Below are 15,566 nucleotides of genomic sequence, written 5' to 3' on the forward strand. Positions count from 1 at the left end.
TTCTCAAATTGTTCTGTTTTTAGACTAGGGACCATTAAATCCCTGGACAGCAAGGTGTGGAAGAGATAGTAAGTTACAGGTAATCAGTTATGAATTCCAAGCTCCAGAAATACTGAGAAAATTGTGTTCAGAATCACATTGTCTTATTTCTGCGTGTCTTCTCTTTTATTGTGCACTAGAGCTGTATATACAAAGCCAATCTGTAATCTGCTGTTCAAGATCAATTAATTCTCTGGACAAGAGAGATTTTCATAAGAGGATTTTTTTGGCAGTAAAATTTTTATTAAATGCTTTGCTATTTTGTCTCAATCTCTCTTACAGCTATGACCCATTGAAAGCCAGTCTCCTGGTAAAAGTAGTATTAAATACTATTAATACTATCTAACAGAAGCCTTCTGATTAATACAATAATAAATATATTAAATAAACAATAAATGTATACATAATTCAATAATATACATATTAAATTTAAAAAATAAATTAATAAATTTAATATATTGGCAATGTTTTCAGCTTGGAAAGAATTGTAACATGTATGACACATTTCATTCAATTAAAAATTGCAGAAAGCTGCAAATGTAAGTTAGGAGAAGAAAAGAGATAGGAAGAAATAACATCTGTCAAGAGTGTGATTAAATGCTGACTTAAAATAATGTGATTCACTGTTTAGGCAATCTTATTATGAGAGCACTAAGTCTTGGATCAATAAAATAAATCTTGGATAGATATTAATCTTTTGCTTTGACCTTAGAATTACGTAGAGCTGCAGAACCAAGGTTATTGATGCCCATCCTAATCAGACATTTCAGACATCAGAATCTGAATACTTAAATATTTGCTTCAGACTAAGGAAACTGGTTTTTGTTGGTTTTTTTCTGCCATTTTTTTCTTAATGTTTATGTAGTTAAAGCTGTGATTAATATGTTCCATTTGACTGCCCTTCTACTGGAAGCCATGAATCCTGGGTGAATGGGCTGCTTTTAGATGTTTAGATTTTTTTTTTCCCTCCCTCCCCAGCAGAGTGGGAGTAATTTGGTTTAAAACAGTGTGCTGTAAGAGTTAACTAAATGAGACTAGGAAGTCCCCCAAACAGTTACATGGTTCATGTTTTATTTCTAAAGTATGAATTCATCATTAGATGTATGAATTCATAGAGTATTAATTCATTCACAGACCTAATTGTTCAATTTTTCTTCTATGAGCAAGTGTGAGGCTCTCTCAAGGTAGAGTTTTAGTCTGTTCAGAGGCAGGACTTGGAAGCTGTTGATGCCCAAGGTAGAGCAATTTTGTTCACCTGTGTTGCTGGCTTTATACAGGTGTGTGAAGTCCCTGTTGTTGCCTAAAAACTGTTATTCCTTGTGTCTTTGTCTTTTGTCTCTGTATGTTGAGAGGAACAGACCTTTAGCACAGGTATCAACTGGCCAAGGTGCCAGTCCCAGGGCCTTGATTTGCTGAGATAGGTAAGGATGGTCTTGATACTCCTTGCCTTGCATCAGTTGTGATTACTGGAAGTGTTGATCTCATTATGAACCTTCTGCAATTGAGGAAGTTTCTCAGAGTGGACAGGCTGGAATAGTGCTGAGTGTTTTTCAGAAGAAAATTTTAAAGGCATTGAGACAAGAACTGTGCAAATAGCTTGCTGCCAGCTGCCATGGTGAGGGTGTCTGCTCCTGTGCTTTTAACTTCCCTGCCTGGCAACACTTAATCCCAAGATTTTTCTGGGTTTTTTGAAAGTACATCACCACTTCTAAGCAGGGGGCAGTTCGTACCTTGCTCACTAAAGAGTGTCAAATCCCAGGATTTGATAGTTTTAATGGACACAGATCTCATTTAAAAGCTTTTCTCTGAGAATCACATCTTTCACAAAAAAGCAAATGGGGCTTAGTGGTAAACCAATAAAATGCTGTCTCAGGCATGATTGAATTTTATGAGTAAGCACTTTTCTTGCTCTTAGCAAAATCCTATAGCAACCTTCATGCAGAGATAAAAAAAAAGTCTCCTAGATCCTGTGCCCATTGATTCTACTTACTCTCAGTTAGGAGACCAAAGCAGTCCTTTAGTGCTTGAAGATTTGAATTATGTCTATGAGACAACTGAGCTGTAAGTGAAAGCAGTAGCTGCATGTAAATAAAAGGCGGGGCATCCCTGTCAGTAGGAGCCTGGTTAATTCTGGGTTGAATTAGTTTATTTATACTTCGTTTAAGTTCAGACAGATTCTCACTGCCATCTGGTTCCCAGAGAACAGCTAGAATAAGCACAGTGAAGTCTGTGCTTAGATTTAATTTATCAGAATTGCTTGTGTTGCTAGGTCTATTACCACACAATTTCATGAGATGGGGAACTTCACAGTCACACCGAAGTTGTTGTACAACAAAAGCAAAAGCTAGCGATGTAAAACCTCACCCAGACAAAAGAGCAAGGTATAGTTTGAACATAGCTATCTATTGGTTCTTTGCTGCTTAAAGGGAGAGTGAGGATTCAGAAGAAGGTGATAAAGCTGTATCCTCTGCTGGCTGGGAGAGTCTGTGGTTCTCTGTTCATTCAGAATGATTCAGGCCAAGTTGTGTTTACTTTAGAATGGATCTTCATTCTTAGGCATTGAGTCCTGCTGCAACTTCTGTCCAGAGGAAAGAACTTCAAGTCTCATGGGTTTGCTTTAATTCTCCATTTAGGTGAGATGTGGCTATGCATTTGTGCTCTTCCAGATAGAAATGCTACCTCAGTTCTGAGAGTTCTCTCTTGACATCACTTGTTTGTAGTGATACAGGACAGGAATGTTACAGTCTCAGACATAACTGCAAGGCCTTTAGGATTTGATCTTTCAGCTTCAAGTCACAGATTTACATCAGCCTGTGAATGCTCTGTGGTAGGCATGCACATTATCCTGCCTTCTCCCAGTAGAACTAGTATTCTATTTAATTTCTCCTTGAAGAGGTATTGGTAGTATTCTCTTTTGGCTTATAATGGATCTTTGGACTCTGGGGAGTAACTTTTTAGTCTGCTGACTTTAGAAATTGTAATACATCATCTCATTTTGGAGTTTTTAACCAGGAGACCATACACCTGATTAAACTGGTTTATAATACATGCTGCAAAACATAAGTGCAGCTGTTGGTAAATGCTTGTCATGCATTGCCTTTGGAAATGGCTCACCTGCATAGCTGGTTAGGATTTTTCCCTACTGACAGATCTAGTTTCTCTCTATGAAACTGTGAATACTAAAGATCTGCTGTTTTTCAGACCTTGCTCTCCAAGGTTTAATGCTCTGGAGCAATTCTATTTTGTGTGAAGCTTGTTTACTTTCTTTTTTATTGCTGGCATGATTTCCTCTGTCTAAATATACTGAAAAAGTGTATATCAAAATTAGAATCACAGCTACATCTGAGGCCTGTAATATTGTTGAGTATCTGCAACTTTTCTAATTACAGACTCTGAAGCTAGTAAATAGGGAGGTTAAAAAACAAGGTTGAACCTGATGAATGATCTTGCATATTAAATGTGTAGGGTTTAATCTCTGCATGATGAAAGATTTAGTTGTCTGTTCAGAAGTGATATGGGGATAAACTCGAATGACACAAGTGAGGAAGCACTTTAAATTGCTTTTTTGTTCCTTTTGATTCTTCTGACACTTAATGCTAGATCTTAATTTGTTTATATTGAAATTCCTCAGTTTTGTTAGCACTTATTTTGTCTGAGCTATATTTGAATTTTGTTTTCAGAAGCAAATTACTTTGTAGCTCAGTGGTGTAAAATGTATTTTATAATCCTTGAGTCACTGTTCCTCGAGAATACCTTTGGAGCTGATTGATCATTTTTTTGTGATTATGGAGAACAATATCATTTGTTCGCCTGTTGTTAAAGGGTAGACTTACAGTTCAAGAATTGTGTGAGTGAGAATATGGTATTTTTAATGCAAAATTGGTTGTACTCAATCCTGAGAAAGTGCTGCTAGAAAAGTAGAAGATATCTTGTTTCTCTGATGGCTCTTGTGGCAGGAGAAGCCTTCTGGTGTCTTGAGAGGACTCACAGGAGCCTTCATGCTACTGAGTGGTTGTCACTGGTTTGTCACATGCTGTAGGTGGAAAGGCAAGGGCAGCTGTAGTTTGTAAACTTGCTTAATATAAAGAGAGAAACATTTTGATAAGATCTTGGATGTCTCAAATGCAGAGCTGCTTTTAAAGTAGGTTTTGTGACTGCATAAATTGTGGTGTGGTATAAACATTTTTTGTAACAGATGTGGTTATGTGCACATATTGTGATAAACTGTCTGAATTCTGTTTGCTCTTTTTGCAGGCTGCGGACTTGAGTAAACCAATAGACAAAAGGATATACAAAGGAACACAGCCTACATGCCATGACTTCAATCACTTAACAGCCACAGCAGAAAGTGTGTCACTTCTAGTGGGCTTCTCTGCAGGCCAGGTCCAACTTATAGACCCTATTAAAAAAGAAACTAGCAAATTATTTAATGAGGAAGTAAGTAGAAATCTTTATATTATTGCATGCAATGTATCTGTGATATTGAAATTCCTAGATTTTCAAAGTTCAGTAGATGTGGCTCTACATGCTTGTGTAGTTTATTGTTCATTCACTGCCTTTGTTTTTCAGCTGTTCCATTGGCTTGGAGTACTTACATAAAAATGCTATTCATCGTGAAAAGATGAAGGCATCTCGTGTAAAAATTAGAATTTTCAAGTTTGGGTAATACTGTAACTAGAGTTGAGGACAGTTTACAGATGGAAATAAGGTCTACAAATCTATATGTTGCTGCATGTGCTCTGAATTCAGTTTTTTCTGAGGCTTCTGGTTGCCAACAAAGAAGAAAATTTTAAGCTGCTATTTAACTCATATATTATAGTAAAAATATTAATTTAAAAATACATGCAGTTAAAAATGTTTATGTTTGGGACATTACAACAGAAAATGCCTATATCAAGTATTCCTAAATGCTTGCTTGGATATGAGTAGGATATAAAGCTGAGTGCACAGAAATGCTGAGGGTTTGTGAGGTCTTGTCCATGTGATGTTCAGAAGGGAATTCTCCATTTGCTTTTTCTGCTGCTGTGCAGTAAGGAAAGATAGAAAGAGTACTATGGGGAGCACTAATGCCAAGTTACAGGGCCACTGGCTCTGAGTATCTGGTAGCATTGACATTCTTAGGAGTAAGTGTCCAGATGCTAATAAGGAAAGAAATCTGGTAACTGGGATGACTTATGATAGCATTTTCTGCAGAGGATAAGCTATGGGAATGTGGTGGTCTAGGGGAGGTGATTTTCTTTTGGGGATTGTTCTCTTGCTCCTTTTTTTGTTTTAATCTAGCTCTGCAGAGAGGTTTGCAGGTCTCTTGGTTGGTTTTTGTTTGTTTTCTTTTTTGAAATTTCATATCTGGATTAGAACTTTACAGATGAAGTCAAGCCTTGCTCTGCTTTCAAAGTATACCTTTCCCACCTTAAAGGGATGTGTTGCCTTGCTCCTTCCTTGTGCAAAGAAGATTGAAGTATTGTTCTCACTGGAGATGGTTTATAATTAGATCTAATTCCTTCTCAGCTTTCTAAAAGTAGCTACATGTAGATCAGAAGAGGGGCGTTTTTCTTCCTACCTGGCCTTGTCCCAACTGCTCTGTCTCTGCTTGTGTTGACTGGGAAATAGTGCTGAAGAATCTTTTAATGAATCTCTTGTCTGTTGGTAGAAACCTCTGTTGAAATGTTAATTTTAGCATAGTCCTACCACCCCACCAACCCCCCCAAAAAAGTGTCTTATTTATTCTTGTATGATAATATTGTAGGTATTAAGGGTAGCAGGCATTCTCTTAACAGCTGGCTTCATATCACAGAGTAGTTCCCATTCCTGTAGCTGAGCTATAGTTCCTTTGAGAAACTTCCAGTGGAATCATATATGAAGGCCCAGTGCACGTTTCCAGGCCTTGATGGTGTTTGCTGTCTGGTGACTGCAGTGCAAAGCTGTGTTGCAGGTGAATAGTTCCTGTGGCATTCCCCAAATGCTGGAAGCACTGAAGCCACTTCCATCAGCCAGTATTGCTTTTGTCTGTGCTATAGGCAGATTACTTCAGTGTGATGGAAGTATGCTCTTTGACAATTTGGTGGAAATATTTAAATGAGGTGATCTCTCTTCTGCCAAGCTAATGTAAGGATTTGCACTGTGCTACCAGAACTGCACACACCATAGGCTACAGTTAAATGACAAATTCTTGTTTTCTACGCTGACCTTATCTGCAACCAGCTTTTAAAACTTAAAGTGCAACCTTATTGCAACAAACTTTAAAAACTTAAATATATATTTTATTCTATCAATTGCAGTATTGAATTTTGCTCTAAATATGTTTGTAAGTTCTGGCTTGTATTTAAAGTCCCTTTCAGAAACATTAGTGAGCACTAATGTTCAAACCAGTTAATTTGCTTCAAGATGAAGATGCCTATAGGGTTTTAAATGTATTTTGAATTTAGATAGACTTTAGGAATAACCACAGACATAAGGTAGTCTGAATGAGTGTTAACATGCTACAGATCCAGCACTCATGGTAGAGGTAATGGAATTCACCACCTATTCTGTGAGTAATTTGGTGCTTCTGGTAGCCCAGAGCTCTGTTTTGACTATCAGCTGTGGTAAAGCAATCAGCATAGCAATCAGAATATATATGATACATGAAATAAATCAACTTGTTATGATAGTTTATGTTGAACACGAAATGCAATTGCCCTAGCATAGTCTTATTGCCTTTTTTTTTTTTTTTTTTAAATTCTATTCATGTAGAAGATGATAGGAACTTGAAAGGCTGAGGTGAGTGATAAGATCCTGTGCAGCTTGTGGCTGCCTTCATAAATCCATCTCTGTCCACAGTGGTACTCCTTCCACCTGTGTCAAAATTAAACCAATGATATGTTTTACTTCCCAAACCAGTCAAATGTATCTCACAGACTCAGTTGTTTCCAGGTGGTGCTTGGTTATTATCAAACTAGCCAGTGCTTTTTCATCTTACTTTTTAATCCCTTTTAAAATTTAAACTGAAGCCTTGAGCTGCATTTTATTCCTAATAAACTTGTCCTGTATCTTTGCTGCCAGAGCTATGTAACACCTTAATGCACATTCTTTGATTGCCTCAGATTTTCCAGTCCTTTGTGGCCTGTGTCTGTAATTTTGTCCCTTCAAGTTCCTCAAAACATGACCAAGATAATCTTGGCTCATGTTTCTGACTGGTGAGTGAAGCTTCTTCACTTATTATTCTCCCATCAAACTGAACATAAGCTCTTTATCTCACATCCCTCACTGATTTGCTGATACTGCATTCAGACCATTCTTGTAATGTATTTGCTGCTCCTGCTGTCTGCAGGTCTGACTTTGTTGTGCTGCAGAACTTTGTGAACCCAGTTGAAGGCTTTTAAAACTCCTGAAAGTCATAAATTCAGAGTTTTTATCTTGAGAAGGGGATGTGTTGTAGTCACTTGTACATGTCAGATTAAAGTCTCTCTGCATCTTGTCTCCCTGAGCTGATCTGTTCTTACTGCATATTGTAATCTTTCATTTTTCACAGCCTCCTTGAAGTAAAGATCAGGCTTGCAGGGTTTCTCTGCAGTACTTAGGATCATGTAGCCCAACATGGTTACAGACATAAAGTGCCATTTCTAGAATAAAGGTTGAGTAGGTGCTCTTAAAAGCAGCAGATTGAGCTGCTTCAGTAGAGAGCAAGAAATTTTGCTTTTGTTGCCACAGTGGTAATGAGAAGACTGTGCCTACAGGAACCCAGCTGGGCTGGTGTTCCCTACTCATCTTGTCCTGGTGTGTGCCAGGTAACTTCATCTCTCAGGTTTCTGATACCATCATTGTTGAGACATGCATGATATGTATCAGTGAATACACAACAATTAGTTAAAATATCACAACAGAATCATAGACTGTTTGATTTTAAAGCTACTCCATTTGAAGAACTTTGCCATATTTAGTTATATCTTTCAGCTCTCAAATACATCATGGCTGTTTTAACCAATGAGAAGTTACAGGTGAGACTTTCTGGTTTTATAGTGAGGTTGACAGCAGCAGAATTATAATCTTAAATGGCCAGGTGCTGCTTTCCAGTGACAGTTCCACAGCAGATAACAGTTCATGTATTATCCATTAGTTTAAAGGTTTTGTGTATGATAAACAGCATAGCAAGGTTTTGGAGGGATTCTTTTTTCTTCTTTATTTTTAGAGCTTTTTATAACTTGTTCTGGTATTCCTTAGGCTCTTTATATTTGCAGTCTTGCCTTTTGTGTAGCTCAGCTTTTCTTTCTGCTTACAATCAATATGCTAAATACAAACATTGAATGTGCTTGTAAAGAATTTCTTGTCTGCACCTTGCAGCTGAGTGGTGCCATGGACAACGTGGTAAGTTGTGGAAGTCCAGCAGAACTGCAGCAATCAAAGGAGTCAAACTTTACCTCTCACTCCTTAGAGCATTGAAGACATAATGACCAGGAATGTTTGTTTAATGTGTGCATTCTTTTGCAATGATGAACTCTATTAAAATGTTTTGTTTTAAAGGAAAGTGCTTAATCAAATGCTAACAGAGTATTGACAGGTCCTTGGCTATCGAAAGAAAAATAATTGGAGGTTGGGGATTCCAAAGTAAAAAGTTTGTGGTGCCCTGTGAATTCACCCAGCCACGTGCATTTACCTATTGACTTTCCAGCTACGTGATAACAGGGTCAATGTGTATGCAGCCTTTGCTCCCTGAATCAATAAAAGCTGGTAGAGTTTTTTTTCAGACCTTGGATTTTATTTGTGATTTCAGATAAAATTAGAGCCTAAATTTACTGTTGTTGATTTGTAACCTGTTTGCTGTTATAATACAGATGAGTAACTGCCTTTTTTCAATTTAGCTTATTCAGTGTTTTGTTTACTTCTCGTGTTCTTCAGCCTACCCAGGGAAAAATAACCCAAAGAGCACTGCTTTTACATTCAAAACAGATTGGCTCGACTGAAGTATGGTCTGTGTGGAATGTGACTGGACCATAGTAATAAGTTTTTAAAGCACTTTGTCTGAAAATAATTTCCTTTTTACTGCCTAATAAGTTTTTGCAAATACAGTAACATGGTTCTTGTCTAGAAAGTTAATTCACTATATTGAAGTATTACTTCCCAGAAAGCTCAGATTTTCAGTTAATCAAGAAGACATTAATTTTCAGAGTTTCTGATGTGTATCTTCTTTGTTTTTCACAGAGACTAATAGACAAGTCCAGAGTAACCTGTGTAAAATGGGTACCAGGTTCGGAAAGCCTTTTCCTAGTAGCTCATTCCAGTGGCAATATGTACTTGTATAACGTGGAGCACACTTGTGGTACCACAGCCCCGCACTACCAGCTACTTAAACAAGGAGAGAGTTTTGCAGTACATACTTGCAAGAGTAAATCCACAAGAAACCCTCTGCTTAAATGGACAGTAGGTGAGGGTGCCCTGAATGAATTTGCCTTTTCCCCTGATGGGAAGTTCTTGGCGTGCGTGAGCCAGGATGGTTTTCTTCGCGTGTTTAACTTTGATTCAGTGGAATTGCATGGTACAATGAAAAGCTACTTTGGAGGATTGCTGTGTGTGTGTTGGAGCCCCGATGGGAAATACATAGTGACAGGAGGAGAGGATGACTTGGTGACAGTTTGGTCTTTCGTGGACTGTCGAGTTATAGCCAGAGGCCACGGACATAAATCGTGGGTCAGTGTCGTGGCGTTTGATCCGTATACCACTAGTGTAGAAGAGAGCGACCCGATGGAATTTAGCGGAAGTGATGAGGATTTCCAAGACCTTCATTTTGGCAGAGATCGAGCAAATAGTACGCAATCTAGACTATCCAAAAGGAACTCTACAGACAGTCGTCCAGTAAGTGTTACGTATAGATTTGGTTCAGTAGGCCAGGACACACAGCTCTGTTTGTGGGATCTTACAGAAGATATCCTCTTCCCCCACCAACCTCTCTCAAGAGCAAGGACACATACAAATGTCATGAATGCCACAAGTCCACCTGCGGGAAGTGGTGGAACTAACCCAGGAAGTAATGGAAACAGTATCACAACACCTGGAAACTCTGTACCCCCTCCTCTTCCACGGTCAAACAGCCTTCCACACTCTGCAGTCTCAAATGCTGGCAGTAAAAGCAGTGTCATGGATGGTGCCATTGCTTCTGGCGTTAGTAAATTTGCAACCTTATCGCTACACGATCGGAAAGAAAGACACCATGAAAAAGATCACAAGAGAAACCATAGCATGGGACATATATCTAGCAAGAGCAGTGACAAACTGAACCTAGTTACTAAAACCAAAACGGACCCAGCTAAAACTTTGGGAACACCTCTCTGTCCCCGAATGGAAGATGTTCCCTTGTTAGAGCCTCTTATCTGTAAAAAGATAGCACATGAAAGACTGACTGTGTTAATTTTTCTTGAAGACTGTATAGTCACTGCTTGTCAGGAGGGATTTATTTGCACATGGGCAAGGCCTGGTAAAGTGGTAAGTTTTAATCCTTAATGCTGCATCAAAGAACTAGAACTCTGAATAGATAGTTTTCTTGAAATATAATGAATGTTGAATATAAAATTTCTTTATGCTTAATGTAAAAAAAATATCCTCAGAGCCATACTTTTGGATACTGCATGCCATATTTCTGAATGATTTGAAGTGTCTTGGATACAATTATTAAATATAGTTGCCTTCCAGCAGAAGAAATAAATACTGTGCATCTAAACTATTGATCAGTGTTCTTATACTTAAGCATAACCACAATATGGTGAAAGCTATTTATGTAAAAATTGAAGTAAAACCTGTCAAACACTAAAGTAGTCATAATCCTTCTAATGTTTTCTACAAAATAAGCACTCCCAATGAGAGTAGCTTATGAAAAGCTGCTGCTTCTAAGTCTAATGAGAAACGTGAGCCTCTGAAAAAACGAAAACCAAAGTGTTTTATTCCTCCATACTTTTCTGTGGTGGCTTGCCATTAATGTGAAACCACTTCTTATTACAACATCAGCCATTTTATGCACAGATTCGTGAGCCCTGTACTGACTGTAGTTTATGCTCTTGAATTGTGAATCAGTATTATCAAGGAACTCTAATTTTAGCCAGGTTTTGATTTATGTATTTAAGTTAGGGAAAATCCTGCAAGCTTTCTCAGTAGTTTCAGTGTTCTGTTCCTGTCAGGTTTGTCAGGCAGTTCAACCACTACAAGCTCGTGTTTATGGCATCTGTTCCATCAGCTGAACCTACATTAGTCTATTACTAGTTTTCACTCTTGTTGTTGATGCACTTGAACACCTATATTATTTTATTTTTCTTCTGGCCAATGTATAGATAGCTAAATTTTGACAGAAGCTAAATGTGGTGATTCTTACATTAAAAAGTACTTTGTGCTACAATAGCTCTGCCTGCCAGCAACAGTTCAGAGAAATACAGCAATGAAAACATTTCCAGAGTTGATCTGAGGAAAAGGACCATTATTTTTGTGAAAATTTCTGAAAGGGGATGTAGATATCATCTGAAGTAAAAGAAATGATCTGCTAATACCCGAATAATGCCATGTTGAGCAACTTAAATGAAAATCTGTTGTTTGTTAGATTTTAACCATTTGGTTCATAAATCTGACTTTTGAAGTAGAGGTACTGTATATATTTAGATACCACATCTTCATTACTATAAACTTGCAAGTAAAACTCAATAATTTTTCTTAAAAGTGTTTGTATAATGTAGGCTTTTTTGAGATCTTACCAAATCTGTCACAGCATAGGTATGCATAAAAATTGTGTCTGTTCTGCATCTTAGTGCATATTTAAAGGTTGAATCTAAAACTTAAAATTGAAAAGCCCTTTATGGGAGAAAGGAATAGGGTGTTACCTAAAAGCATTTTTTTGCCTGAGAACTACAAATCCAGCATTAATTAAAAAAAAAAAAAAAGAAGCACTCCCTTAAAATGCTAAATTATTTAAAACATTTGCTCAAAATGAAAGTATTAAAGCAATTATACCTTTGTTACTCAGTGCACTTCACATCTTATTAATTACAGCAGTTCCTCAGATTGCTATTACGAGCTACATTTTCTTTTTGTTCTAAAACTCCTTTGCATACTATTAAACACTACACTGTCACATTTATTTTCAGTGGCTGAGGTGAGTTTTGTTAGACTGAGTATAACTTAAATATTTTTGTGTATTGACTTTGATTTGGAATATGACATTTCAAATATTTCAGAGATAAAGTATGCAGTACCAAAAATCAGGATTTATGTATTGGCCAATATGGAAAACTTAAACTACAGGTAAGTAATTTTCATGCTGAAGTTATCACTTTCAAAATTAATATATTGCACACTGATGTAAATGCCATATTCTTTAGGATGTATTTACTTAGAAATTTTCAAATTAATTTGTTTTTTCTGATTTCACTTGCATTTCTAGTGAGCTCACTCTGCTGGTTAAAAAATCTGAATTTTGGTGGCATGTTTACAGGGCTTTGTTAGGAAAATACTTATGCCAGAAGGACGTTATGAGCATCCTTTTTGTTTATAGGAAAGCACTTAATTTTATTTAATGAGAATTGTCAAAGTATAAAACACTCATGGTGATGTCTTTCTTACTGGGTTATATACCATCATTCACCAGCTGTTTTATCCTAGGATGTCCCATTACTCTGGGGTTTAAAGTTGCTATTTCTAGTCTTCCTTTGATATATGGCTCCCCAAGTGATCTTAAAGCTCTGTCACCTTTTTGTCTGCCATCTCTATAGAGTGAAAGCCTCTGAATCTTGCTGCTGCTTCCACCATTGCCTCAAAAGGCCTTCATTAAATTGATGCCACTGCCAGCCTAAAGAAAGAATTGGATGGAAAAGTGAAGGAGGTAGTGCAGTGTCTAATGTAATTTCCATTGTGCCAGTGCTACCTTTCCCTCTCATTTCCAACAGCCATCAAAATATGTGCTGTTTGGATAATTGGACAGTGTATGACAAGTTCTGTTTATTTTTCTAGTTGGGCTTGTCCTGCCCTGAGTGGAAAATAAATCCAGAAGTGTCTCTTCAGCCATGATCCCTGTGATAGTTGACAGTGCTGACAGTGTCCTGACAGTTTGCTTATAAACTTTGCAAATTACTGCTTCAGTATGTACAAAATCATACCTTGAGCTTCCTCACGGGGTGTACCGTTCTTGCATTGCACTTTCAGAACTGCTTTGCCAACTCCCAGTCAATGAAGTGAAGTGAATGGCAAAATTCAATTAGAAACAAGTTGGATGAGGCTCAGGGTTCATTAGTTTCAATTTTTTTTTTAAGCTGGTTTCTGTGAAAGGAGGTTCAGGGCGGTCAGAAAAATAGGTTGCCTTAACAAGACTAAGAGCTTTTCTTCACAGCTTGGTGACAATTAGCTGTCATCTCTCTCCCCTGTCTTTCCCAGGCCCTGATGGGAAACCTAAATGGAATTACAGAACTGCTTGATTAATCTGAAAATGTAGAAACAGAATTTAGAAGGAACAAAAGAAAACTTTATTGTGCTATCTTTATAGCTACATCAAATTAAATTACAGGATCTGCAGAAGCAATTAAAAAAACCCAAAAAAACCAACCCACAAAACCCCAAAGTGCTACTTGGATATGCAAAATAAGTTTTCTCTGAACTCAGTGGTCAGAGTAACTACCTACATGATTTCTGTGTTGGACTTTAGAACCAACTGTTCACTGTACAGCAACTCCATTTTATGTGAATGAAAGTTGCCAGTGAGTTCCCTGTGTCAGAAAGCTCAAGGTAAGATTGGCCAGAAGTACCCCCAGGTGAAATGGCAGTGTATAACCTAGCAAGAGAAACATCCTACCACTTTGTAAAACAAATGCACATGGAATTTATTTATTTGACTTATTGTACAGGAAAACTTAGACTTAAATTATAACATCCTTGAATTTTCTAGTTAACTACAATTGTAGTACAGTATCATGTTTCAGTATGACTTCTGTTTTAGTGAAAGTACTTAAACATTCATGTACTATATTTGAGTGAGACAAGCAGCTATACATACTAATTCTTCCTCAGTGGAAAGGAGCATTTCATCATTACAATTGAAGTTCAATTGCTGGTATTTAAGTACTATCAAATAGATTTCTTTCAACGTGATACGGTATCTGTATAAACTTCAGGGATGATTATAGTTAAATGAAACACAGCTATACAACTTCAGGTTACCATGCTAAATTTGAAGCTTTCTGTAATGTGCACAATGGCAAAGTTGCACATGGCATACCCGCATTATCAGGGTGAATTAAAGCTAGAGTACACTGGTGTGATATTTATAGCAAGGTATGTGTGTGTGAGTGTGTGAGGAGGTGTGACAAGTGGCTCCAGTAAAGCCAGGAGAGATCATAACCTGTAAAGGCTTTATGATGAGGATGTCTGGATTAGGAAATAACATGACTTTTACTAAACACTTTCTAGAAAACTCATGTTCTGAATTATCACCTCTTAAAATCTGAGTATGTACTTGGAATGACTGTATATGTCTGCCCCTTTAACAACATAAAACTACTAAATTAATATTTAAAATGCTGGCCTGCTTATGTTACAATAATAAAATTTGTGTCAGTTAATTTACTGTCAATTTACATGTAAAGATTAAACTATTTTTTCTGCATTTTATGATTCTGTATACTGGAGTTTGTTAAAGATTGACATGTTAGGTGATACTGTACAAAATTGTATTGACTACCTTTAGTGAAAATCAAAAGTAAAATTCATATGTATTTCCTTTTTACACTTCCATCTAATTTCTTGACAACTTGAATAAATTTCATAGAGCCTTTCTAACATGAACTATTGTTAATTTAACTGTTGCAATAATTAAGCTTTAAGAAGTATTGTTGGTATATTTATAATTTTAAGAAGATCATGTTTGTTTCATACTGCTTATTTTTAGCTGTTCTATTGTCACTGTTACAGCTGAAGAACTTTACTAAATACTTGACATTACAAAATAACTTGCTGGGGTTGTCCTCTGTATACTGATGTTAAATAAAAATGTGTGATTGAACTGTAAATGTAGATAACTTTCAATAGTCCTTTCCACATTTGAGTTTTAATTTATCTTGCAGTGCTTAGGTGGTCTTATGCTCTCACACTGTGCTGAACAAATGGCCACAATGAAACTGTTAACTTGCCGTGCTTTAAAGTAAGGAGTTGATCACATCTGCTCTGAGAAAATGTTTCAATTAGTCTCCAGATTATGCAGATGTTTTTGATGCTTAAATCTTGCTGATAAGGTCAAGACTCATGGTAGCTATTTATTTTTAGGATTAGAGTAACATTAAACAGAATACTTACCAAACCACTTTTCAAACTTGTTTGAACTCAGATTCAGCAGAACACAGACATGGCTGAGTCTAGATTCTCTCTGCACACCTGTCCGGTAGGAGCTGGGGCAGAGTGTCGTCATTCCTTCTAGGACTCTACAGGAGCTCTTTCCTCTGTGGACTCTGGTGCAGGGTATGTTCTTTATTCCAGCTTTAGATCTTGGTGTTTACCTAATGATTGCTGAATTTACAGCCCCAAGGGTATGG

The 15,566-nt window shown here is 37.1% G+C and overlaps 1 protein-coding gene across 19 annotated transcripts in view; it reads left to right on the top strand.

The window, feature by feature from the left end:
* The window catches only part of WDR20 (WD repeat domain 20), a 55,627-nt gene that overhangs the window by 22,900 nt on the left and 17,161 nt on the right, over positions 1-15,566 (top strand). For 4 of the 19 annotated variants that reach the window (XR_013774572.1, XM_079308218.1, XM_079308227.1 and 1 more), the window contains exons 2-4: positions 4,294-4,476; positions 9,217-10,494; positions 15,362-15,492. The exons of 1 other annotated variant lie outside the window; for it this stretch is intronic. Coding sequence is in view for 13 of the 18 variants with exons in the window: in XM_079308218.1 (XP_079164344.1) it covers positions 4,294-4,476; positions 9,217-10,494; positions 15,362-15,451 (1,551 nt within the window). In the remaining 5 variants the exon portion in view is untranslated. Of the gene's footprint in view, positions 1-4,293; positions 4,477-9,216; positions 15,048-15,361; positions 15,493-15,566 lie in introns of those variants that run through there. 14 more of the 19 variants (XR_013774573.1, XM_079308229.1, XM_079308231.1 and 11 more) reach the window with 10 other exon arrangements.

Source organism: Erithacus rubecula, assembly GCF_903797595.1.
Source record: "Erithacus rubecula genome assembly, chromosome: 6".
NCBI classification, from domain to species: domain Eukaryota; kingdom Metazoa; phylum Chordata; class Aves; order Passeriformes; family Muscicapidae; genus Erithacus; species Erithacus rubecula.